This window comes from Pinus tabuliformis, chromosome 6 (assembly GCF_031772625.1).
Source record: "Pinus tabuliformis cultivar Carrire ecotype Pingquan chromosome 6, CPIR1, whole genome shotgun sequence".
In the NCBI taxonomy this organism is placed as follows: Eukaryota; Viridiplantae; Streptophyta; class Pinopsida; order Pinales; family Pinaceae; genus Pinus; species Pinus tabuliformis.
In genome coordinates, this window is record NC_142292.1 from 661,895,938 (window position 1) to 661,921,157 (window position 25,220).

Genomic DNA, 25,220 nt, shown 5'->3' on the forward strand with positions numbered 1-25,220 from the left:
TTAGCTCTGTTGAACCATGAAGAAGAAGAATTAATCGAGAATGTGTCATACCATTCTCCACAGACCCGAAGTCAGTCTCAGAGTGTGTACCACTGGTCCCGGACCACTCCTCAATCGACCCGAAGTCAGTGTCATAGTAGGTACAACTCCTACCACTGGTCGCAGACTAGTACTCTATTGACTCGAATTCAGTCTCGGAATATGTACCACTGGTCCCAGACCAGTCCTCAACCGACCCGAAGTCAGTGTCATAGTAGGTACAATTCCTACCACTGGTCCTAGACCAGTACTCTACTGACTCGAAGTTATAGTCTCAGAGTATGTACAATTGGTCCCACACCAGTCCTCAACTAACTCGAAGTCAGTGTCATAGTAGGTACAACTCCTACCACTGGTCCCAGACCAGTACTCTACTGACTCGAAGTCAGTCTCAGAGTATGTACCGCTAGTCCCAGACCAATCCTCAACCGACCCGAAGTCAGTGTCATAGTAGGTACAACTCCTACCACTGGTCCCAGACCAATACTCTACTGACTCGAAGTCAGTGTCAGAGTATGTACCACTAGTCCCAAACCAGTCTTCAATTGATCCGAAGTCAATGTCATAGTAGGTACAACTCCTACCACTGGTCCCAGACTAGTATCATTGATCCCAAATCAATGAAGGTCATCCTAGCATAGGGAGTACAGTAGATACAGCGATGCATCCATCGGTACTACTATGGTCCTTATCCTCATTTCCCTACTCATTGATCAGATGAGAGGTACTTCCCATGAGTCCCAGACTGCATGGGTAGGATGCCTCGACAGGAGAACTAATCAATCCTGTCCTCACTAGAGAACTAATCATCCTGCTACATAATCGTCATGGAGAACACATCATCCAGACCTCACAAGAGAACTAATCATCCTGCTACACAAGAGAGCAAATCATCTTGTGCCACAAGAGAGCGAATCATCTTGTCCACAGGAGAGCGAATCATCCTGTCCATAGGAGAGCGAATCATCTTGTCCCACAAGAGAGCAAATCATCTTGTCCCAGTGCGCACCACCAGGGGAGGGTGAGTCACCCTGTGGTCATATGTTGCTCCAGTAAGAACCGCAAGCCCCTAGAGCTCCCAGAGCTCAATGTATGCAACATGCAGGACCCTTTTACAAGGGTCTCTCGACGACTCCAAGTCGTTCGGGAAAATCACAAATTTGATCTTTCCCCAGGGCTCTCACAAAGTATAGCGACCTGTACATCATCTCAATGCGATGGAGCCTCCTTGCTCATCGACGTACCATATCCCAGATAAGGCAATATCTGATGTCTATCTGCTGGAGCAATCATTGAATACGGGATTCCTTAACAATCGAATCCCACCTGTGGTTGTCACAGAGAATCACAGTGGTATTCATCATGTGTACTCACTAAAGAGTTTCCACAACCAGGCAACTTCATACGAGGTCATACTTGTAGTTATGTATCCGGTCTCAGCGGTACTTATAACAACCGACTTCTGCTTCCTGTTCATCCATGATATCGAAGCAGAATCCAAAGAGAACCAGCACTGAGAAGTGCTCTAGTGATCCTCCACACTGCCTGCCCAGTCAGCATTCGAATAATCATGCAGTTTTCATATTTCTGGCAATGTATCTCAATCCATGAGAGATTGTGCCCCGAAGATATCTCAGAAGATTCTTGGCACCAATCCAGTGAGGCTCAACCAAATGAGCTCACCATGCTAACTGCAAAACATATGTCTGGAATCCAACTCCCTCTTACTTTTGTAAATGAGAGGGTCTGCACCTGTCAGAAATAGTTCGTCCGCATAAGGTGCCAGTATGAGAGCTCTATCATCCACAACCTTTGGGTAATGGTTTGGATTGGTTTCACTCCTAGTGAATCTTAGCTTCATCAAACAGCTATCAATCCTCTCATACTACGCTCGGGGTGTTTTGCTTCAAGCCATAGAGGGCTTTTTTCCACCTGTATACATGAGATTCCCGTTCATGAATCTCAAACTCCACGAGTTGTTCCAAACCTGTGGACCTGCTACATGAGGGGAATGGTCCTCTTGTAAGATTTTCCTTTGGTACATCTTAGATATGTACTTTCATGATCTTTTTGAGTTCAGGCTTCCTTGTCATCATCTGACTCATAGACCTCTGTGCTATGTGTCAAAAGACATGGTCCCCAGTGGACTTCCTGTAACTTGATACAACCCTGAACTTCAAAAACATCTTGAAAATTCTATTTTCAAACACGTACCTTTCCATCAACGAGTACCACCTCGAAACCTTCGACTTCCATTGCTAAAATGGAAACCAGGTTCTTCTTGCGATCAGGTACATAAAAGATATTCTATAAATGAATCGAGTTACCCTCATTCAATTTAGAGGTAACATACCCTACACCCTTTTCGAGATAGGTGGCATCAGCTCCAAGTATAATCCCACGATTGTTTCCTCTCTACCAAATTAGAGAGTGCACCCTTCTATCCGATGAAGTGCCTTGAAGCACTACAATCAATAAACCAAATTCCCAAAGAATCTGAACGAGAGGGCCAATACAAGATAACACTTCCTTATCTTATCAAAAACAATATTTGATTCTTCATACATGGGGTTCCTTGCTTTCTTTGAAGAGTCGGTCGTTTCCTTGATGACCTGCGTTACTTGTCATTCCTCTAATCATTGAAGATGTCCCTGGAATGATTGTTATCTTCATCAAGAGATGTGTCTCTGTCATTCGGACACTCCTTTGCATAATGGCCAAACTCATTGCAACCAAAGCATCTGCCTTTCCTTCCACCCTTAGATCTGAACTTCCCAATGAAGTGATCTTTAGATGGGCCATCAGAAACTTTCGTTGCGCCATTCTAATAATATTATCTACTTCAACTTCACCCTTGGTGAATTAGAAGAGGGATGAGGAACCCATTGATCCTTTTGTCCTGTCCCCACTGTCTTCGATGATTTCTCTTTCACTCTTGCTTGGGCATTATCTTCACCTTAGCTCTAATCCCATGTTAATTTTAGGTATGTTCTATACTAGATCATTTTATTTAATTTTCACAGTATCTTTTCCAAATTAGCAATCACATCAACATAAAGTAATCTATAGATAGAACATAAATATAAATCGCAGAAGACAAACCAAGACAAAAGAACACAAGATGTGGCGCCAGCCAGGGACAAACCCCAATGTGGGGAAACCCTTGATCAATTCTTCTTTTATGTTCTTCAAAGTTCAATAGAGAAAGAGAGAGAGAGTACATTTACAACAGAAGTCAACACTTTGACTTTCTATACCTGTATGAGATCAATTGAAGACATGTTGCTTCAACTGATTCTCCAAGGTGACTACTTCACCTATCATATTATATTGCATTCATCATCACGGTGTTGCATCATGTTGTACCCATGTGCTGCACTTTGTTGCATCCATCACTGAGTTGTTCTCATTACATGATGCTCCCAAGCTATTAGGTAATTGAGTCCTTCAAGGGTTGTAGACCATCTAGGAGAGCCCCTCCTAACCCATACTGCCACCTACATGCTGCATGATTCCCATGGAACAGCCTTAGCTGCTTGCTATGGCTTGCAGCCTAGCAAAGCAGCTAGCTGTAGCAGTTTATTCTTCCAACAGGTCTCATTCAATCACAACTGAGGCCTTTAATGACAGCGTCCTAGTGCATATTTAAATGCTGCTATTTGGAGCCACCTTGAGCTGCCCATAGCACCCTCCTTAACTGCGGCTTAGATCCCTCCATGGACTGTGTATACATTTCTTCCTTGACTGCGTCTAGGGCACCAGTGTGTCCCTTCTTGCTGCGTATATGCCCTCATGGATTGTGGCCTTAACCTTAAGTGTCACAACTAGGATACTGCGTTTAGACATCAGCCAGATCTCTGTGTTTAGATCTCTTCATGACAGCAATAGGATCTATCTTTATGACTGCGTTTTAATTAGAACAACAGTTAGGGCATTCCTCATTTAGGACAGCGTTGGGCCTCCATCTTTGACTATGTATCAGCGTATTAGGGCTCCTCCTAACTGCGTGTAAGGCCTCTTGTCCAGAGGATAAGGGACTCCATAACTATGGATAGATTAGGTCTGTTTAGTCCTCCTTTGTGCAGCGTATAAAACTGTGAATATAGGGTTGTATGAAGACTTTCTTTGTTGCGTAATAGGACCTGTGTTAGGGCTCCTTCCAACTGTGGCTATGCCTCTTAGTGACTGCAGATTACAGGTTTATTTCTTGCTGCATATAGGGTCCGGATTCAGGCCTTTGTTTAGTCTTCACCTTTACTGTGTTTAGGGTATGGTATCTCCCTTAACTGCGGCTGGGATCTCCCTTCATCTGCATCTTAATGACTGTGATTTAGGGCTTCATTTGAAGGCCAACGTATTAACCTTGGTGTCTCCCTCCTTTACCAAAAACCCAAGACATGGAGAGGAGGAGATCACCTCAAGAATACATATGTATAATGACTTCAAGTCCTCACCAATTTATACTAAAACGTGGATGATGAATAGACACGTCTATTGGGCTTTTGAGCCTACTCAAGTTGTTAGCCGACTTGACAATTTGATTTATAACATAAATAAATTCATAACTTCATAAATACTTATTGGAACCAGATGATCTTTAGATCAATCCTACACCTCTTGATGAGAGGGATCCAATAAAAATATTAGCTGCCATAAATAAGATGACCCACATGGAGTTTGGCCCTAGTTGCCAATTTTAACATTCACCCAAATTTGAACAAGTTGTAGCATGAAGATCATTGGTAACAGCAGTTGATGCAAACACTGAATCAACCTTCATGTTCTGTTCTTACTCTCCAACGTCTCTCTCTCACAATTTTCTTCAAATCTCTCAAACTCTCTCTCTCACAATTTTCTTCAAATCCCTCCAACTCTCTCCCTCAAGTTTGAATCCTTCTTTCACAATCCAGTAGTGAGGAGATGAGATGATATGAGATACATATATAGGAAGAGCAACAAACTCTGCTCATAAAGAAGGAGTGATATGCATGCCTTGAGAAAAAGTAACATATGCCATTTAGGGGAGAGTAACTCATGCCAATAAAGAGGTACATATGTCTTTCAAACTCATGCCATTAAGGAGATATGCAAGCCTTTGTAATGTTGAAGAAATTGTAACTACGTTCAGTCTTCATAAATGTAATTTTGATCTTTGGACATGTAAAAGAAAAGAAATATTATTTTTGTAAATTATAAAAAAGAGTTTCATTCTCATTGCATAGGTCTAGCACATGTTGAAGGGCTATAAGAAAGTCAAAGAGTCGAAGAATGTATGAAGCACTCCTTGAGCATGAGAACAAATATATTTGAGTCATAAACAATGTCAAGTAACCCTCCAAATGACAAGCACCATCTTCTCTGTCACGTCGGCTTGGAAATTGAATTAAAAGGTAGTCAGGTAGACACAATGGTTCACTAACACGTTGGCTAATTATGGAGGACAAACACCTATAAATACCCCACTAGGGTCACCACAAGAATTATATAACTCTAACTTGTCTAAGATCTTCGGAGGTCTGTTACAAAACTTAGATCGCATTGAAACTTCGAATAAGTATAGACCTTAATTCTTTGCAATCTCAGATAAGTACAGGAAGGACAGAATCTCGAATCCTCTATAATCTCAAACATCCTGCAATCTCAAATAAGGAACAGTAACATCTTCAGTCAAGTTTAGGGTTACAGGAATCTTGGATAAGGAGCAACACAATGTTTCGATTAGGCGAAGGATCATGTCTCAACAGTCTCGGCATAATGATAAGAAGAAGAAGCTTGATGATCCCACAATGATGCATTCTCGGCATACTAGACAAAGTCATAACTTCAGTAAGGTGGTAATCATATATCTCGGTGCAGCTCTCATACAGTATAGAGACTTCGTTGATATGAACATGATCTCAGTGAGAGTGCAGCAAGGATATAGTTAAAGAAGCAACTACGGTACAGCAACAATGATCTCGTTATTATGGTAAAGTCCTCCATTAAGATGTTGAAGCAATCTCAGTAATGACCTTGATAGTGAAGCAATAGTGAAGACCTCGGTGAAGTAGTAATGATGATGATGATCTCAGCAATAAGAAAAGGATTGGTGTCTTGGTCTCAAAGTGACCTACTAGGTCAAGGGTCATGGTCATGGTATTCGTTAATTGGAATCTCTATAAGAAGAATTCCGTGCAGGTTTTCCTCTCCAAGAGAGAGAGGTTTTGGCCCTGGCAGAAAGCCAACATCGTGTGTTCTTGTCTCTTTGTTTTTGATAGCTTTTTGATGAACTAAGAAGACACACTCTAATAATAATGACAAGTGAAGAAATAAAGTTAAATAACTCACAAATAGTTCTCATGTAAGAAGAATCTAATTAACTCTAACTGCCCCAGATTCTTCAACATGGTATCAGAGATAAGGTGCTAAAGTCAAAGGAAGGGTAGCAAAAGAGACATTCAAGGATCAACTTCAAGAAGGGCATCAAAGCAAGTTGAAGGAATTGAAAAATCAGTCTTCAACAAGCATTCTACAACAAGAAGACAATTCAAGATAATTTCGGTACCAGGATCAATTCATCTTAGTCAAAGTGAAGTCTCAATGCCAGTGCTCAGAACTCGGAGCACGGTCAAAAGAAGGAAGACACAGTACATCTCACAGTTTCGATGCTAGCCCCAAATTGGGTGTCATTACAATCTACACCACAGACATCTCAATAACTTAAGTCTAAAGCATTTTCAATGCTTGGTATTGGATAGTGCTTGAAGGAAATCTTTGTTCATGCTAGTCAACTCAAGCAAGGTTCTACTCCAGAAAGGAGCATCACAACAAGGCCACAAGGACATACAATCACATCATACATTACAGCAATATCACTTTAGAAGAACACAATGCCACATCTCGGATGGGCATCATAATAGTGCTCTCAAAATTCTTGATTTCAATATCATGCCCTCATAGTCAAGGAATCAAGTAATTTCAACATATTATAAAAGCAACAGTGCTTGATGCTAAACAATGCAAGGAAGTCTCAAGGAAAATCTTGGAACTCAATTGTGTTAGTTTTTGGTAGCATCAAATGCGCTCTAGCCTTAAAAATTGGTGGAGAGGCTACGGCACATGCGTTCTAAAGAACCCAAAAACTGTTTGGTGAAATTCCACCCGGATTGTATTTTATTAAAATAATTAATATTCTTAATGGGGTTCCTAAGTCTAAACTTAGGAAAATTAAAATATTAATGGATATTAATCAAAATATGGGTGACAACGATCTAGAAGGCGGATCTAGTCAATTTTTAATCTTAGTAATTGATTAGAGACTTAATCTCGGTCTTTGAAGTCTCAATGAGAAAGGTATAAGGAGGCTTGGGGTTCATTTAGAAACAAACACAGAGATTGAGGAAATCGATTTTCTGAGGTGAGAAGTTCTTAAGAGGAAAATCAATTGGGGAGATCTTGCATCAAAGGGGTAGGGATAGTTCAGGAATACTGACAAAGAGGCAGAGAGAAGTTTGTGGAGGCAGTGCAACAACCATGAGCACTGATGTTGGGCCAATCTAGGCCCATGCAATCTTGACGCAGAGCCAGAAGGGCCAGCACAGAGGAGAAAGTTGCCTTCCACGTAGAAATCTGGAACTGTCGAAACAGCAGGGAAAGGTAACGCAGTGGGTAGAAGTGATAGCGCAGGGTTGACGTAGAGCCTGAAAGGCTGACGCGGGGCTAGCACAGAAGTAGTTGGGGTTAGCTAGTCTTGCTACCAAATCAACCGGAATTTGTCGGGTGAAGTGAACTAAAACTCACTCATATTTTTCGCCATTGTATTTCTCTGTCACTGGTTTTTCGGGAGGTCTACCAGCATTTGTATTCAGAATTACTGCTTAATAATAGAAAACCCTCAAAGTTGTTGCACCGATTTTCCCGCATTGGATTTTTCCAGGGACTATTTTGTCCAAAAATAATTGTGACCTATGTATCTTGTTCTTTGCTTAGTTTCCTTGTTTCATGTAATAAAATTTAAGTAGTGTCGGTTGCGGAAATAATTTTCTTCAGTATTCAGAAGAATAACTTGACGAATGCAATTAAAACCAAGTAGGTGAAGTAGATTCAGATTTGTTGTAGTAGGGGTTCATTGAGGATAAGGAATTTTCACAAATTGTACCAAGTAGCTCAAGCAAGAATCTCATTGAAAGAGATCATTCAAGAAAGCATCAATTCATGTGCCAAGTAAGTATCTTTTCCAAGTAAGTTTGGTTAAATGACTTCATGAATAAATGGTGTTGGAAATTCTAAGTCTAATTGTTAGAAACCCTTCATGTACTTTCTGATTTATTTCTGCCTACTTGTTCTGTTTAATTAACAAGTTATTTACCATGTAAATACTGAAAATAAATACAAGTACATGCTCAACACATTACAGATCATCAGCTGAAGGAAAAAACAAGCACACAGGTGACACCATTATTTTTGGACCATGTGACTTCATGTCATATGGTTGCAAGTAACATGGATCATTGCTTCTATCTTAAGAAGCATGATCAAGAGAAAAAGGATCTCCTCCTCTGAAAGGATGCAGGAAGGCACAAGACACACTAGATGAAATCAACATAGTATGACTACATCTAAGAAACTTTGATTAAAAGAACCTGGGAATGGAATATGTGGAGATTGAGAAGGAAGAGATTGTGAGATAAGCAACCCTGATGAAGGTAATCAAAATCCAAAACACCAAGAAGACTTGACTAGGAAATCTCCCAAAAGGATATGAAGACTTTGATGGAAAAGATGAAGACCCTTGACCATAGATATCATTGGGAGATGTGTCAGCATGTATGAAGGATGTTGATACCTACAGAAAGATGTCATGATGAAGAGCCATCTAGTAAGGTACGATTTGATTTAATGATATGTATTGATTTCTTGAATAATATCTGGATAAGTGCATGCAAGGCTACTCAGACAAGAGTTGTAAATACAAGTACAACTAGCATTCATGTGAAGGATAGAAAAATCATGATAAAGAAGTAGACATATGACGAAGGTTCCAGATATGAAGAAGGCCACTTTCCATGAAGAAAGGAATGACATGACGAATGAAGGAGGAAAGTGATCGATGGTTGTTGCCCTACAAGGAAGAAGCTCAACTGAATTTCATGACATCAAGAAGAGAAGTTGATCAAGCAACTGAAGGACCCACGAAGAAGAAGTTGTTAATGTATAAAAGAGTCCCTAGCTAAGAGGGAGCTCTAACAAGTTCCTAATTAAAAGGGAGCTTGGGCAAGTTTCTGATCAGAGGAAACTTGGGCATATCTTCCCCAATTGAGAGGGAGAGATAGACACAACATTCTTGTCTTCACTTTGGAAGAAAGAATGGAGGATTGGGTAATCATTTGGCATCTGATGCTCTTTGAGGATGTTTAGGGAATCCAAGACAAGAGTAGGCAAGAGGACCGATATTCTTTGAGGGTTGAGAACCCAAGATAAGAAGAGTCCTAGAAATTCATACTCAGTGAACACCCGATTGGGTATGTACCTTGAGGGACAATGATGAAGGTGTCTATAGTCATTGGTCTCGCCAACATTGCGCTCTGATCTAATGAGAGATAGAGTTGTCAATCAAGGCCTTGTTGTGGAAACAATGTTGGTTACTATGATGCTATACAAATGGGTTACCAATTTGATTCTTCTTATGAGAAATTCTTCAGATTGAAAATGACCAAATACCATTATGAATACCTCCCTAGTTAAGAGGGAGTGTTGAAGAAAGTGTAACTAGGTTCGGTCTTCACAAATGTAATTTTGATCTTTGTACTTGTAAACGAAAAGAAATATTAATTCTGTAAATTATAAAAATGAGTTTCTTGCTCATTGCATAGGTCTAGCACATGTTGAAGCACTATAGGAAAGTCAAAGAGTCAAAGAATGTATGAAGCAGCTCTTCTTGAGCATGAGAAAAAATATATTTGAATCATAACCAATGTCAATTAGCCCTCCAAATGACAAGCACCATCCTCTTTGTCACGTCGGCTTGGAAATCGAATTAAAAGGTAGTCAAGTCAGCTCAAATAATAGACACAACGGTTCACTGACACATCAGCTAATTATGGAGGAAAAACACCTATAAATACCCCGCTAGGGTCACCACAGGAATTACAGAACTCGGACTTGTCTAAGATCTTCGGAGGTCTGTTATAGAACTCAAATAGCACTGAAACTTCGAATAGGTACAGGAAGGACAGAATCTCGGATCCTCTGTAATCTCAGACACCCTGCAATATCGGATAAGGAGCAACACAGTGTTTCGGTTAGGAGAAGGGTCATGTCTCAGCAGTCTCGGCATAATGATAAGAAGAAGAAGCTCAGTGATCCCATAGTGATGCATTCTTGGCATACTAGACACAGTCATGACTTCAGTAAGGTGGTAATCATATATCTTGGTGCAACGCTCATACAGTATAGAGACTTCGTGGATATGAACATGATCTCAGTGAGAGTGCAGCAAGGATATAGGTGAAGAAGCAGCTATGGTACAACAATAATGATCTCGTCATAATGGTAAAGTCCTCCATAAAGATGTTGCAGCAACCTCAATAATGACCTTGATAGTGTAGCAATAGTGAAGACCTCGGTGAAGCAGTAATGATGATGATGATGATCTCAACAGTAAGAAAAGGATTGGTGTCGTGGTCTTCGAGTGGCCTAGTAAGTCAAGGGTCATGATCTTGGTATTGGTCAATTGGAATCTCTATAAGAAGAATTTTGTGCGGTTTTTCCTCTCCAAGAGAGAGAGGTTTTGGCCATGGCAAAAAGCCAACATTGTGAGTTTTTGTCTCTTTGTTTTTTATAGCTATTTGATGAACTAAGAAGACACACTCTAATAATAATGACAAGTGAAGAAGTAAAGGTAAATAACTCACAAATAGTTCTCATGCAAGAAGAATCTAGTTAACTCTAACTGCCCTAAATTCTTCAACATGATATCAGAGCTAAGGTGTTGAAGTCAAAGGAAGGGCAGCAAAAGAGACATTCAAAGATCCGCTTCAAGAAGGGCATCAAAGCAAGTTGAAGGAATTAAAAAATCAGTCTTCAACAAGTAGTCTACAACAACAAGACCATTCAAGATAATTTCGATACCAGGATCAATTAATCTTAGTCAAAGTGAAGTCTCAATGCTAGTGCTTAAAACTCGGATGACAATCAAAAGAAGGAAGACACGGTACCTCTCACAGTTTCGGTGCTAGCCCCAAATTGGGTGTCATTACAATCTATACCACAGGGATCTCAATAACCTAGGTCTGAAGCAGTTTCAATGCTTGGTATTGGACAGTGCTTGAAGGAAATCTTTGTTCATGCTAGTCAACTCAAGCAAGGTTCTACTCCAGCAAGGAGCATCACAGCAAGGCCACAAGGATATACAATCACATCATACATTACAACAATATCACTTTAGAAGGAGAACACAATGCCACATCTCGAATGGGCATCATGACAGTGCTCTCAAAATTCTTGATTTCGATATCATACCCTCACAGTCAAGGAATCAAGTAATCTCAACATATTATAAAAGTAGCAGTGCTTGGTGCTAAACAATGCAAGGAAGTCTCAAGCAAAACCTTGGAACTCAATTGTGTTAGTTATTGGTAGCATCGGATGTGCTCTAGCCTTGAAAATTGGTGGAGAGGTTAAGGCATATAAGTTCTAAGGAACCCATAAAATGTTTGGTGAAATTCCACCTGGATTGTATTTTATTAAAATAATTGATATTTTTAATGGGGTTCCTAAGTCTAAACTTAGGAAAATTAAAATATTAATGGGTATTAATCAAAATATGGGTGAGAATGAACTAGAAGGTCAATCAGGTCAAGTTTTAATCTTAGTTGTTGATTAGAGACTTAATCTCGGTCATTGATGTCTCAACAAGAAAAGTATAAGGAGGCTTGGCATTCATTTAGAAACACAAAGAGAGATTGAGGAAATCAATTTTCTGAGGTGAGAAATTCTCAAGAGGAAAATCGATTAGAAAGATGTTGCAGCAGAGGGGCAGGGATAGTTCGGGAATATTGACAAAGAGGCAGAGAGAAGCTTGCGGAGATAGCGTGGCAACCAGGAGGACTGACTCTGGGCCAATCTGGGCCCACACATTCTTGACATAGAGCTAGAAGGGCCAGCGCAAAGGAGGAAGTTGCCTTCCACACAGAAAGCCGAAACAACTGGAACGCTGACACAGTGGGCAGATGTGACATCACAGAGCGTGAAAGGCTGACGTAGGGCCAATGTAGAAGTAGCCAGGGTTAAACAGTCTTGTTGCAAGATCAACCGGAATCTACCGAGTGAAGTGAGCTAAAACTCACTCAGATTTTTTGCCATTGTATTTCTTTGTCATTAGCTTGTCGGGACGTCTACCAGCATTTGTATTCAGAATTAAAGCTTAATAATAGAAAACCCTCAAAGTTGTTGCACTGGTTTTCTCGCATTGGGTTTTCCAGGGACTATTTTGTCAAAAAATAATTGTGTCCTATGTATCTTGTTCTTTGCTCAGTTTCCTTGTTTCATGTAATCAAATTTAAGTAGTGTCGGTTGCAGAAGTAATTTGTTTCAGTATTTAGAAGAATAACTTGATGAATGTAATTACAATCAAGTAGGTGAAGCAGATTTAGATTTGTTGCAGTAGGGGTTCCTTGAGGATAAGGAATTTCCACAAATTGTACCATGCAGCTCAAGCAAGAATCTCATTGAAAGAGATCATTCAAGAAAGCATCAAAGTGAAGATTTCATCTTCATGTGCCAAGTAAGTATATTTCCCTATAATCAAGTTTGGTTAAATGACTTCATGATTACAAGGACATCTATAGATTGGATGGGTCATCAAGATTCCTTGCATAAAGAAGAAGGATAGACATAGTCCTCTAAGTAGTTGAAGTCATTGAACATATCAAAAGGTCTCCTCTGAATTTATAAAAGGGATACTTATAGATCCTCTCATTTAGCAACATTGAAGACATCAAAGAGATGTGTATGATAAACAAATTCTTTGAAGGTGCAATGAAGAAGATCACATGAAATCTGACCTACATGAAAGTAAAGGGTATCAAAGGATGTAGGGTATCTTCATAAGGCCTCATCTACAAGATCTACGAAGGAAGATAACCATAATGCACTAACAGATAATCAAGGTAACAAATATCCATGGGATAAGAAGGTTACCTCACTCGACAACTTATGGTCTATATGCTAAATAGAGAAAGACAAGTTAATAGCAAAAGTATTGAAGGTTAAAACTTAAAAGAACTCAAACATGTGCAAAAAGCAAAGGCAAGTTTGGTCCTCACGCAAGACAGAATAAGTATAGGTAAGATTCAAGGCTATGAAAAGTTTATAGAAAGAAGCTCATATCACTAGAAAGATGGAGGAAGCTGAAGAAAATGGGCCAAGGAAAGAGGGAGTAACAAATCTTTACTATGAGTAAGATGGTATCCCTCACAAAAGGGTCCCATCATAAGCTCTTAAATCTTGTGTTACAAATATGACCACGATAATAAGATGCATCGTGGCATCATGGAATCATTAGAAACAAGAGCTCATAACATCACCATGGGAATCATAAAGGACAAAAATCCAAGACAAACAAACATGAAGGATATAGCTCTTTGAAACCTTAGTGGACATTAAAGGAAAGGAAGAAGTCATCTAAGACAAGGCTCATCATACATCAAGTCAAAAAGGAAACATCTGCCAGTTGGGGATATACAAGATCCTCAAAATTCTCTAATGGAATCCTCATCGTAGGGTTCACTAATCTAGAGAGGAAGCAAGTGTTTCATCAGGAACTCCAACTTGTGGAACTCTTGGATGATAGTATGGTGACATAAGAGAAGAAGCAAATCAAGAAAACACTTCAATCAAGGAAGCTGCTGGAAGAAGCCTAGATGACCTAAAGGTAAAATAAGGTATGGTTTATTGTGTTTAATATTATAATGTCATGTCATATGGTTGCAAGTAACATGGATCATTGCTTCTATCTTAAGAAGCATGATCAAGAGAAAACGGATCTCCTCCTCTGAAAGGATGCAGGAAGGCACAAGACACACTAGATGAAATCAACATAGTATGACTACATCTAAGAAACTTTGATTAAAAGAACCTGGGAATGGAATATGTGGAGATTGAGAAGGAAGAGATTGTGAGATAAGCAACCCTGATGAAGGTAATCAAAATCCAAAAGACCAAGAAGACTTGACCAGGAAATTTCCCAAAAGGATATGAAGACTCTGACGGAAAAGATGAAGACACTTGACCATAGATATCTTTGGGAGATGTGTTAGCATGTATGAAGGATGTTGATACCTACAAAAAGATGTCATGATGAAGAGCCATCTAGTAAGGTATGATTTGATTTAATGATATGTTTTGATTTATGTTTTGATCTCATCATGCTGCACTAATCATCACTGCGTTGCACCATGCTACACCCATCATCACTATGTTGCATCTTATGACGCTGCACTAATCATCACTGTGTTGCACCATGTTGCACCCATCACTGAGTTGCATCCATCACTGTGAAATAATACAGTGTCATCATCCGAAGTCTTTTCTGCTACATCCCATTGATGTTGAGACAAGATGTTGAAGTTTCTAACTTTACTTAGTTTAGAAACTCTTCATGCACTTTTTCTAATTTATTCCTACCTACTTGTTATTGTTCTTTAACAAGTTATTTACAAAGTAAATACTGAAAATAAACACCAGTGCATGCTCAACATATTACAGATCAGCAACTAAAAGAAATAAGAACAAACACACCACATGACACCATTATTTTTGGACCAATGTCCCCGGAAAAACCCAATGCAGGAAAATCGGTGCAGCTATCTGAGGGGTTTCTTATTAAGCAATATCAAAGTACAATCTGGGTGCCGAAACTGGCCTACCCAACAGAGAATTTCCTTCGCAGCGATACCTCACAATTTGAGAGAAATCTCCAGGCTGAAACCCAGGCAAATCCTTTCAACAGCTCTTCAGCAAAAAACTGCTCCTACAACCCCAGTGTCTGCCCAATCTGGATTGTGTCATCCCCTCTCTATGTCACGTTGGCCCTACATCAGCCTTTCTAGGCCTGCGTCAGCCCCACGAGGCCTTGCGTCAACTTTGGGAGCCTCTGCGTCAGCTGCACTGGCCCCACTGGTGCTCTGCGCAGCACTTGGCTGCCTCTGCGTGACCCTATGTGAGGCCTTGCTAGCTCTGTGTCACCCTCCTTGCTTGCTGCGCTGCTCTCCCGACACAATCTCTGCCTTCTCTGTTTCACTGTACTCAATGCCCCTCAGTTGCTCTCCCGATCACTGATTCTATCTCTCTTAGCAAACCCCGCTCTATATAATAGAATCATTGATCATCTGGTGTACTTCTCCAAGTGACCCTCAAGCCTCCTCTTATACTTTTCCTGTTGACATCTCAACGGCCAAGATTAAGTCCCTAATCAACGGCTGAGATTAGATCCGGCTTGATCCATGTCTTTTGGACCATTCTAATAGAGATTCATATTAATACACATTAATATTTTATTTTCCCTAAGTTTAGTCTTAGGGACTCTATTAAAAATATTAATTATTTTAATATCTCCTTATCTATTTAGAATCTGCCCAAACCCTTTCTGGGTATTGGAGATCTCATGTGCCTCAACCTCTCCACCAAATTTCATGGCTAGAGCATAGCCGATGCTACGCCAAATCACCACAAGGAAGCACCTACAGGTATGTTGCCTATACATATGTTGTGATTATCATCAGCGTTCTTTGCTCCATTCCTTTGAGAGTACCATCTAACCATTCCAAGAATGTATTGAGCCCTTTACTCCCTGCTGCGGCTAGTAGTCTTTTTGAATAGCATATAGGTTGGCTGTAGATAACACCCTTCAGACAGTGTACAGGCTTCCTTTTGACAGTGTCTTGAGGTCTCTTCTTAGACCAACTTTTAGGGCACATGGACAGCGGTAGAACTATGTTAAGCCTTCACCTCCATGGCAGCGTTAGAGTCTTCTTTGAGCTATATATATCTCTCATCTTTTCTACTAATAGATCTTTTCATAACCCTGCGGCTAGGGCACATTGTGACAGTAGATTTAGAGCATCATAGATCAGCGTCATAGGGTCTCTTCTAGACCTGCGTTTAGGGAAGCTTAAGGTCTTCAAGAGGACCCTTTCTCCTCCACCTCTAGGGCTTCTTCTTGCTGTGTAGGAAAGTATCCTTTAGGACAGCATTAGGCTTTTCCATGACAGCGTAGGCGTTTCTCCATGATAACAATAAGGCTTCTTCCATGGCTGCATTAGGCTTCTCCATTAGGGCAGCGTAGAGCCTACTCTCCCATGACTGCATTTAGATCTAGGGCATCTCTTCTTAGGGCAACATATTCTCTTAGGATCTCTCCTCCCACCAAAACCCAAAGACAAGTGGAGAGGAAGAGATCACAAGAGGTGCGTTTCAAATGACTTGCAAGCCACCTCTTTTTATACTAAAACATTGAGGACAAGTGGGGGCAATTTAGTGGCTGACCGACCTTGATGAATTGTCCCATAGCACAAATAAATTCATATCTCCATGAATACAGGTCGAAATCGGATGATCTTTAGATCAATTCTACACCTCTCGACGAGAGGAATCGAAGAAAAATATCATCTGCCATGAATAAGTATTAAGTAGATCCACATGGAGTTTGGCCCTAGTTGCCAATTTTAACATTGGTGCAGCTCTCATACAGTATAGAGACTTCATTGATATGAACATGATCTCAGTGAGAGTGCAGCAAGGATATAGGTGAAGAAGCAACTAGCGTACAACAACGATGATCTCATTATAATGGTAAAGTCCTCCACAAAGATGTTGCAGCAATCTCAGTAATGACCTTGATAGTGCAGTAGTAGTGAAGACCTCGGTGAAGCAATAATGATGATGATGATCTCAGCAGTAAGAAAAGAATTGGTGTTTTGGTCTTGGAGTGGCCTAGTAGGTCAAGGGTCATGGTCTTGGTATTCGCCAATTGGAATCTTTATAAGAATAATTTTGTGCGGGTTTTCCTCTCTAAGAGGGAGAGGTTTTGGCCCTGCCAGAAAGCCAACATCATGTGTTCTTGTCTCTTTGTTTTTTATAGCTATTTGATGAACTAAGAAGACACACTCTAATAATGACAACTGAAAAAGTAAAGTTAAATAACTCACAAATAGTTATCATGCAAGAAGAATCTAATTAACTCTAACTGCCCTAGATTCTTCAACATGTAACTCATGCCATTAAGGAGGGAATGTAACATATGCATGAAAGAGTGTGTAAGAGGAATCTTTTATCACATGTTTTGATGAGTGTGTAAGAGGAATATGACATGCTTTTAATGGGTGTGTAAGAGAGTGTAATGTATCGATTTAGTGAGAGAGAGAGAGTAACATATGCATAAATTGAGGAGAGTTACATATGATATGATTGAGTCCCATGATTGAGTGACTTGAATTTCTTTTTAATAATAGTATAATAATATCATAAAGAGGATAATAGCTACGTTACCGGATCCGGCAGCAGAGGGGCAAAGATCTCCTTATCCTCGGATCTGATCCGAATACGCAGGAATACGTGCCAAATACGACAGGTGGCGGATGTGCACTTTTTGGAAACGGCTCCTCCTCACCAGAAACGTATGTCTAGTATAAAGCCGGAACCCGCATAACTTTTGCCCAAATTCTGAAACCCGAAAAAGTTAAAAATTAAAATGGGTGTATGCGTTGGAGTTTAGGGTTTTCCCTTTTTACGCTAGTTAAAGTTCCGCCATTTCAGTTTGCTGAAATCTTTCCCACAGCCGCATTTTTTTATATAACTACAGCCGCATTTTATAGTTTATAATTTAGAAACGATAACCACAGCCGCATTACTTAGAAACGATAACCACAGTGGCATTTATAATTTATAACCACAGCCACATCATTTAGAAATGATAACCGGTTAATTTCCCATTTTTGAAAACCTGTTTTGAAGTGCGTTTACCGTTAGCATTTATATATTATTATTATCAGTTTGATAAATTATCAGCGTTTAGTTTATTATCAGCGTTTATATAATTTGAAATATATATATATAAATACCAGCCATTAACTTTGCATATGCTTCAGTTTCATTAACTTTCAAATGAGCTTTCAAATGAACATTTAAAAGAAATCATATATATTTTAGTTCTTGGTATTGATATTAAATACATAATTTTATAATAATAATATAGATATGTAGCTTTCAAATGAATATTTAAAATCTCATATATATTTTAGTTTGTCTATTGATATATATATATATATATATATATATATATATATATATATATATATTATTTAATTTAAATTGTGTATTGATAATTATTAACCATCAATATTTTTGAACTCTAAAGTGTTTTTTAAAAATTTAAAAATTTTAGAAATGTTAAAAATATTATTAAATTTTATTTTTTTGTACGTGACGTATCCTTGCCGTATCCGGATCTTGGATTTTCAAAAAACTAGCGGATCCGTATCTATATCCGTATCCGTATCCAAATCCTGGTAACATAGGATAATACTAATAATTATTAATAATAATATTGATGATTAAGTCGAGATTGAACTATTAGGATTGATTAATGATAAGTTAAGAGATTTTCTATCAACTATACTTGATTGCCAATTGATGCAGGGTGATTTACTATTTTTGGAAAGTCATACTTGAAATGATAGACAAGGCTTTCTATTTTTGAGAAGTCACTTTAGAATTGTTAGAAATGAGATTTCATGCAAAGAAATTCATCCCTTAGCTGCCAATTTTCAACAGGAGCCAAAAGTTTTCTATGGAAGTTTTCTAATCTATTTGACCTTGCACTTGTAGGCTTGACTAAGGTTATCTTCGCACGTGTGGGTTGCAGAGCTTGACTGCTGACAAAGGTCTGACTAAGTTGACATGGGCAGAATTCGAACCTCTGACCACAGGCTGACTGAGGGTTTAAGGGTAGCCCTTTTGACTGAATTTCTGGGCAGAGATCCTGAGCACAGTTTGACCGAGTTCTGGGCCTGTTTGACTGAGTTTGGCCTGAGAAGTTTCTATGTTCAATTTGACCTATCTTGACTGAAGATCAAATTGTATCTCTTATTGAATTGACAAATTTCTCCTAAGAAAAGGTTGTTGGGTTTTTCCTTAGATAAGGGTCTTCCCAAGGTAAAATTTCTTGTGTCTTTGTGGATTATGATTCTACTGTGATCACTACTGTCCTAATGCATTTATGGTTGAATTTCTCTGAAATATAATTGCCTAATGATAATCTGAATGTGCTAAAGTTATATCAATATCATTGGAAATAATTATCAATTTTAGGAAAGTGTACTTGTCTATATTGCATTTAAAAATCAACACCATAGAGGGTATATAGCCTAGGAATCCTTGGCTTACTTAATCTCCAAGACCTGTCGGGGAAGGCTCCCTTGTGGGGATAATAACCATCCACAAAACAGCAGGAGAAAGCCACTAAGGTGACAATGGTGGCTGATCTCATTGTTTCCCTAGACCTAGAGTGCCTAGTGAGGCTTTGTAGTGGGCTAATAGATTTTGCAGTAACAGTGACAATTACCAATCCCATAAACCTCCTGCTCATCTGCAGACCATAGTATAATTTCTCCTCTCTTTCCTATTGACAAATCTTGAATAGGGATATATCAGCAAGTTCAAATGCTATGTTTTCTTGAATCCACATTTTTCATAGGGATAATGAGTGAAACAAAGTTCTAAGGACACTTTGGGAGTATGTTAAAATGCTTAGATGCCCAAAATAATGCATTTCATGCAGAACTAAACATAAAACACAACTCGAGTATGGCTTTCCAGACATACACCTTTTGTTCTTTATTATTCTTTTTTGGGACTATACCATTTAGGTTGAGATTGGTTCGAGATTATTCATGAAGGTGCTTCACCAATGTTTATGATTTTCCTTGGCTAAAGTATTGCTTAAAACAACTCTTTCTCTATTCCAGTTTTGAATACAATCATGAATATAAACTATCTATTCCTAAATAAGGCACAGATCAGACAGTAAACATCACCATCAGAATCTTACCAGTGATATGCCTTCTAAGATTTCAATAATGCAAGGATGAAAAATTATTTACAGATATATGATCAATATATAGCATCAGTCCAATGGATAAAATCAAGCCATTCAAGTATAATGTTGACCACTAAATTTCTAAATTTGTTGATTTTGAGTTTCACAGAATTTGTTTCAAAAAAAAAAAAAAAATCTTAAATATTTATTCTTCTGAATCATGAAGGTAATAATATTTCACAAACCGTAGCTGAAACATTTAGTTGTTACTTTAAGTTGTCCAACAAAATAGTTTTCAAGCATTGCAGAGAAGCATGGGCATGGGTTCCAACAGTTTGCAGATAGATCAAATGTTATCAGGCCATATTGTGTTATAATAAGTCCAATTATATCTACAGGAAATCTATTTTTGCTTCCCAGCAGCATGTATCCAGGATTAGCCCCAATTTACCTTATAGGTACGCTGTGAGTAGGTTCTTTCCAAGCGCTGAACAAAATGACAAAATGTTCCGGTTTTGTCCATTGGGCATACTCCATCATGTGCACACTACAAGAAATAGCATAACGTCAAAGCTGATATCGATGAAAAAATGGCACTAATTATTTCAGACAAAAATTCTCTGGCAGAAGCAACTCACAGGAGCAATCACGAATGCACCAGTGTCTGAAGATGATGAGCTGTTCATTGTGCCTTCCTGTGATTCGGATGCCTCTTTGGATGTTGTTTCCCTTTTCCTACACTTCTACAAAAATGAATAACCAAACAGAGCTAAAGAGATTGAAAATATTAGTAAACACTGATATAAATTGTGTTTGTCAATATCAACACAACTTTATATAAATGATTGAGTTTAAATAAAAGCAAAGATAGAATGCAAAATGGTAGACAAGGGCATCAAGAAAGGACATTTAGCAATGTAAAAGAAATACGATAGTAGCAAAGATCATTATGGTATTTGCAAAAGAAACAAAGAGAAGAATAGTGTAGTTGCTTATTATGAAACAGAGTCCATTCAAGATTCTTACTTTATTTTTGTTGATATGGAAACGTGATAATAACAATTGTTCAGAACCATATGCAAGAAGAAAATTACGGTCAAAATAAGGATCCTTCCATATTACCTTTTTCTCCATCCATAGAATGTGAGATCGAATCTGACGAATGGTGCTTGACCCTCCTGGAGTCCCAGGCTCGATCAACACCTGTCACATAATTATTAATACAATAGGTAATAGTACAAAGTAGGGCCCCCAGTTCTAGACAGAAAAGCATTAACACCAAGTCTTCTTCCAACAATAGAAGTTATTTCTTTATGAATCCTTTCACTGAATGCAAACTTTAACATACAGCTATTTTTACCAAAAATGACACATGGATATATGTGAATTGAAATACATCCTAAAATTTAAAATACACTAAAGCACATCTATCTATCTAACTAAATATAGTTCTATAGATAGAGAAAGAAAGAGAAAGTGTGTGTGTGTGTGTGTGGAACTGAATTTTAATAAACAACCACAAGACCAAGTACTGTGCTCGAGGATATATTACATCTCGATGCTTCTAACCTTTATAAATTGAATAGCTAATAAAATGTACATTAATGCCAAAAAAAAGAAAATGAAGTGTAAAGCATATAGGTTTGGACTATGTTACACAAGTACCACTCCCAGCCATTGGAAAGTGTTGGAAGTTGTAACTAGGTTCAGTCATCATAATGACCTATTTGTAATCTTGACATTGTATACTTTGTATAAAGAAAGAAAAAGAAAGAGAAGAAATTTTTATTTCATGTAAAGCATGGGTTTCATGTTCAAGGCTAGGTCAAAAGCATGTTCTTCGTGCTTCTAGGTCTTTCTAGGACAAAGAAGAAACTATGTGATGTATTATAGTCCCTTTTCGACTCATTGTAACAAAGAAAAATATTTGTTTTGTCAAGAAAAAGCCATTTATTTCTCCAAGACCAAGACACCCCCAGTCAAGGACAAGTTGGCCTGAGGGAGGGTTATTTCGACCCCTAAAGGAGGCTATAAATACAAGGAGTTCGACCTCGTTTGAGGCACTCATCTCACACAAGTTCGATTTGCAATAGTGAAGAAGAAGAGAAGCTAGAAGGACGAAGAAAAGAAGGAAGAATCGAAGTTTCTTGGGATAATCTCTCTCTTTCCACATGTGCGAAGTTAGGGTTTTTTTGAAGCTACAGTTGTCGGAGGCCAAAATTGTAGGGCACAAATTCTGAGGAGCAGTTGCAAGGCTAAAATTCTGTATCGAAGTTGCAGTGGGTTAATCTTTGGAAGCTACTTGGGAGAAGATCTTGCTGGGAGGCTGAGTTGGTACTTGGGAGGATTTTGGGCTTCGGTCTTTGGGTCTTGGAAGTCTCTTTGTGAACAAATTCTATAAGAAGAGAAGCATTTTTCTAGGTTTTCCCCTTGCAGGGGTTTTGCCCTAGCTTGGAGCCTATAACTTGTGTACTTTGTCTTGTTTTGATCTTCATTGTTTTTGTAATTGCTTGATGAACAAGATCTAATAAAGTAACAAAAAGCCAACCCACATCACAAGTAATTATCAAGTTAAGGACAATCTCCATAATCTCTGTCTCCTAATTTTCCAATAGAGAGCACGTACCACACGCTCATGCGCCCCTTGGAGCTTGGGAGCGGGTACAAAACGCTCCAAAACTGATGAGAGTGTATGCCAGTACTTTGGAGCTTTTTTGGGAACGTGACTGTGCCAGAGGGAGCTACTGCGGCTGTCTGACCAAAGGAGACAGGTTTAGTTTGGATGGATCTATTTCCTGTTGGGATAGATCTGTAATTCAGAACACTTGTCTAACATCCAACGACTGTTGAGTGCATTGAATGTTGTTCCGCGAATGGGAATCTCGTTGCTAAAACTTACCAAGATGAGAGCAACTCGAATCCCAGTTTTTCTGAATGTTGAGATTTAAGATCCTCTTCTCCATTTCCTGGGCAGTGGCTATAATTGTGTTGGATAGACCCCACTTCCCAATTCAGACAAACAAAACGCTCAAATTGTTCCCATCTAGCGATAATTGGCACAAGTCCAGTTTCGAATCCAATTCTCCACTATGGACTAATAGGATTCTTTCACACTAAGCTATGTTGCTACTAAAATATGAGCCAGGCCCTCTTTACAGTTCAATGCCTTGCACCTGACTAGTTTCAAGTCCTATCATTTGGAAGAAATCGCGGTAAAAGTAAGCAATTCTTTGCCCTGCTGCGTTTAATCTACTGCATAATGATCAATTACATCTCGCTGTATCAATCAGTTCTTCCTTGTCTCTGAAATTTTGTATTTCGAGTTTAATTTGAGGTGTTTCATTTGATATTTTGAATCATCAAAACAATAGCAATTGACCTCAGATTTGATGCTATATGGGTGTGAATTGTCGGCTAGCAGCACTCCCATCTCAAAATGGAAACAAATTGAGAAAATCCAAAAACGCTTGATCATGAGCAAGTTCAAAATAAAAAGTTCGGTACCATATGAGATAATGTTGAGTGAAACAAGAGCAACTTTCATTGAAGCAATTACTATGGTGCGGCTCATAAGATACCTAAAAAGAATTGAACAAATGAAAGTGGGTAGATGGCCTAATGTTATCTTCAATGAAGGCATGAGTGAAAGAAAGAAAACATGGATGAAACAAAACTACACATGGATGCAAAAAAGGAATATCTAACTCAATGCCTGTCCCACAAATAGCAAGGAGCTAAAAGATTTTGTTAAGGAGAAGTTTCGTAAAAAGGTATGGGGAAAAGGGTTGGGTATAAAGAAGAAATATTACATTGGGGAATTCACCCCTACATGTGATTTACAACAAAAAGAGTTCATTGGAGCTAGCACTTCGTGGAGGGCAAAGGTTCTTATTGCTCAATTAAGAACCAACTCACATCAACTTCGGTGTGAAACAGAACGGTGGAAAAGGCCTAAAGAAGCTTGGGAAGAAGGGGTGTGTACATTTTGCACGTCTGGGGCTGTGGAATCGGAAAAACATTTCATTTTGGAATGTGATGCATTCAAAGACATCAGAGAAAGTTACGAGAACATGTTAGCATCAGTTTCTTGGCATTGTCTTTTTAGCAAGGGGATTGTTGGAAGGTTGGGTCAGCTCATCATCAATTTGAATCGGAAAAGCACTGAAATGCAAAGAGCGAAAAACAGGGAACTAATGGTCTCATAGACTATTTTTAATCTCGTGGACCTTAAAATATCATTTCATTGCTTTAAGTTAAATAATTTTTTCTCTCATTTTTTGGGGCCTGTTATTTTTTTTTTTGTTTAGGTGGTCGTTGGGCTGCACTATGGCTACTTATGACGAGCTCTCGCAATGCTCTGCTCTTTTCTTTATTCATATGAATTTAATTTCTCTGAATGTTGTGCTTTATCGATGTTTTATAATACCTTTTCATTGTCTTAGAGTTAACCATGGCCTCTTTGCATTGCTAACTCCAATTTCATCTATATATTTATTGGTTGAATTTTTATAAAGAACTCCTGTAGATATTTCAATTTTTGGTTAATAACTTTATAAATACATCATTACTGGTTGAATTATTTTGCAAAAATTATACAAGTATAACGAATTTCTTATTAATAATCCTATAAATCTTGAGCTAGTGGTCTTTGAAATGGTGAAATGCCATATTTATAATGTACTTATAATTATTAATATATATCTATATTAATATAAATAAAAAATTGGTCGTCTAAAATAATTTAAATTTTTACTTAATTAAATATCTTTAAATTTTGAATTTTGAATTTATTTTTTTATATTTTTTATACTTTATTTAAAATATATATATATATATATATATATTATTTTTATTTTTAATATACATTAAATCTTAATATATTATATTATTGTCACTCCCAACTTGACATTTCTTGTAAATTTGGGCAAAGCTTCTAGTCATACTGAATATTCGTTCCCATGTACCCAAAGTACCTATGTACCAAAAACTCATGCAACAAAGGGTTTGGATGTGTAGAGTCCTATTACCTCCTATATCTGCACAAAAAATGCAAATCATCCAAGTACAACCCTAGAGTAACTTAGAAGGGACACCCACTTTTCTCAGT

The 25,220-nt window shown here is 38.4% G+C and overlaps 1 protein-coding gene across 2 annotated transcripts in view; it reads right to left on the bottom strand.

Annotated features, from left to right (window-relative positions):
- LOC149260346 (rsm22-cox11 tandem fusion protein 2, mitochondrial-like) overlaps positions 1-25,220 on the bottom strand; it is a 561,260-nt gene that overhangs the window by 173,879 nt on the left and 362,161 nt on the right. For both annotated transcript variants that reach the window (XM_089420322.1, XM_089420323.1), the window contains exons 8-10: positions 21,236-21,316; positions 20,752-20,856; positions 20,565-20,660 (exon numbers count right to left, since the gene is read on the bottom strand). In XM_089420322.1, the coding sequence (XP_089276448.1) occupies positions 20,565-20,660; positions 20,752-20,856; positions 21,236-21,316 (282 nt within the window). The remainder of the gene's footprint in view (positions 1-20,564; positions 20,661-20,751; positions 20,857-21,235; positions 21,317-25,220) is intronic.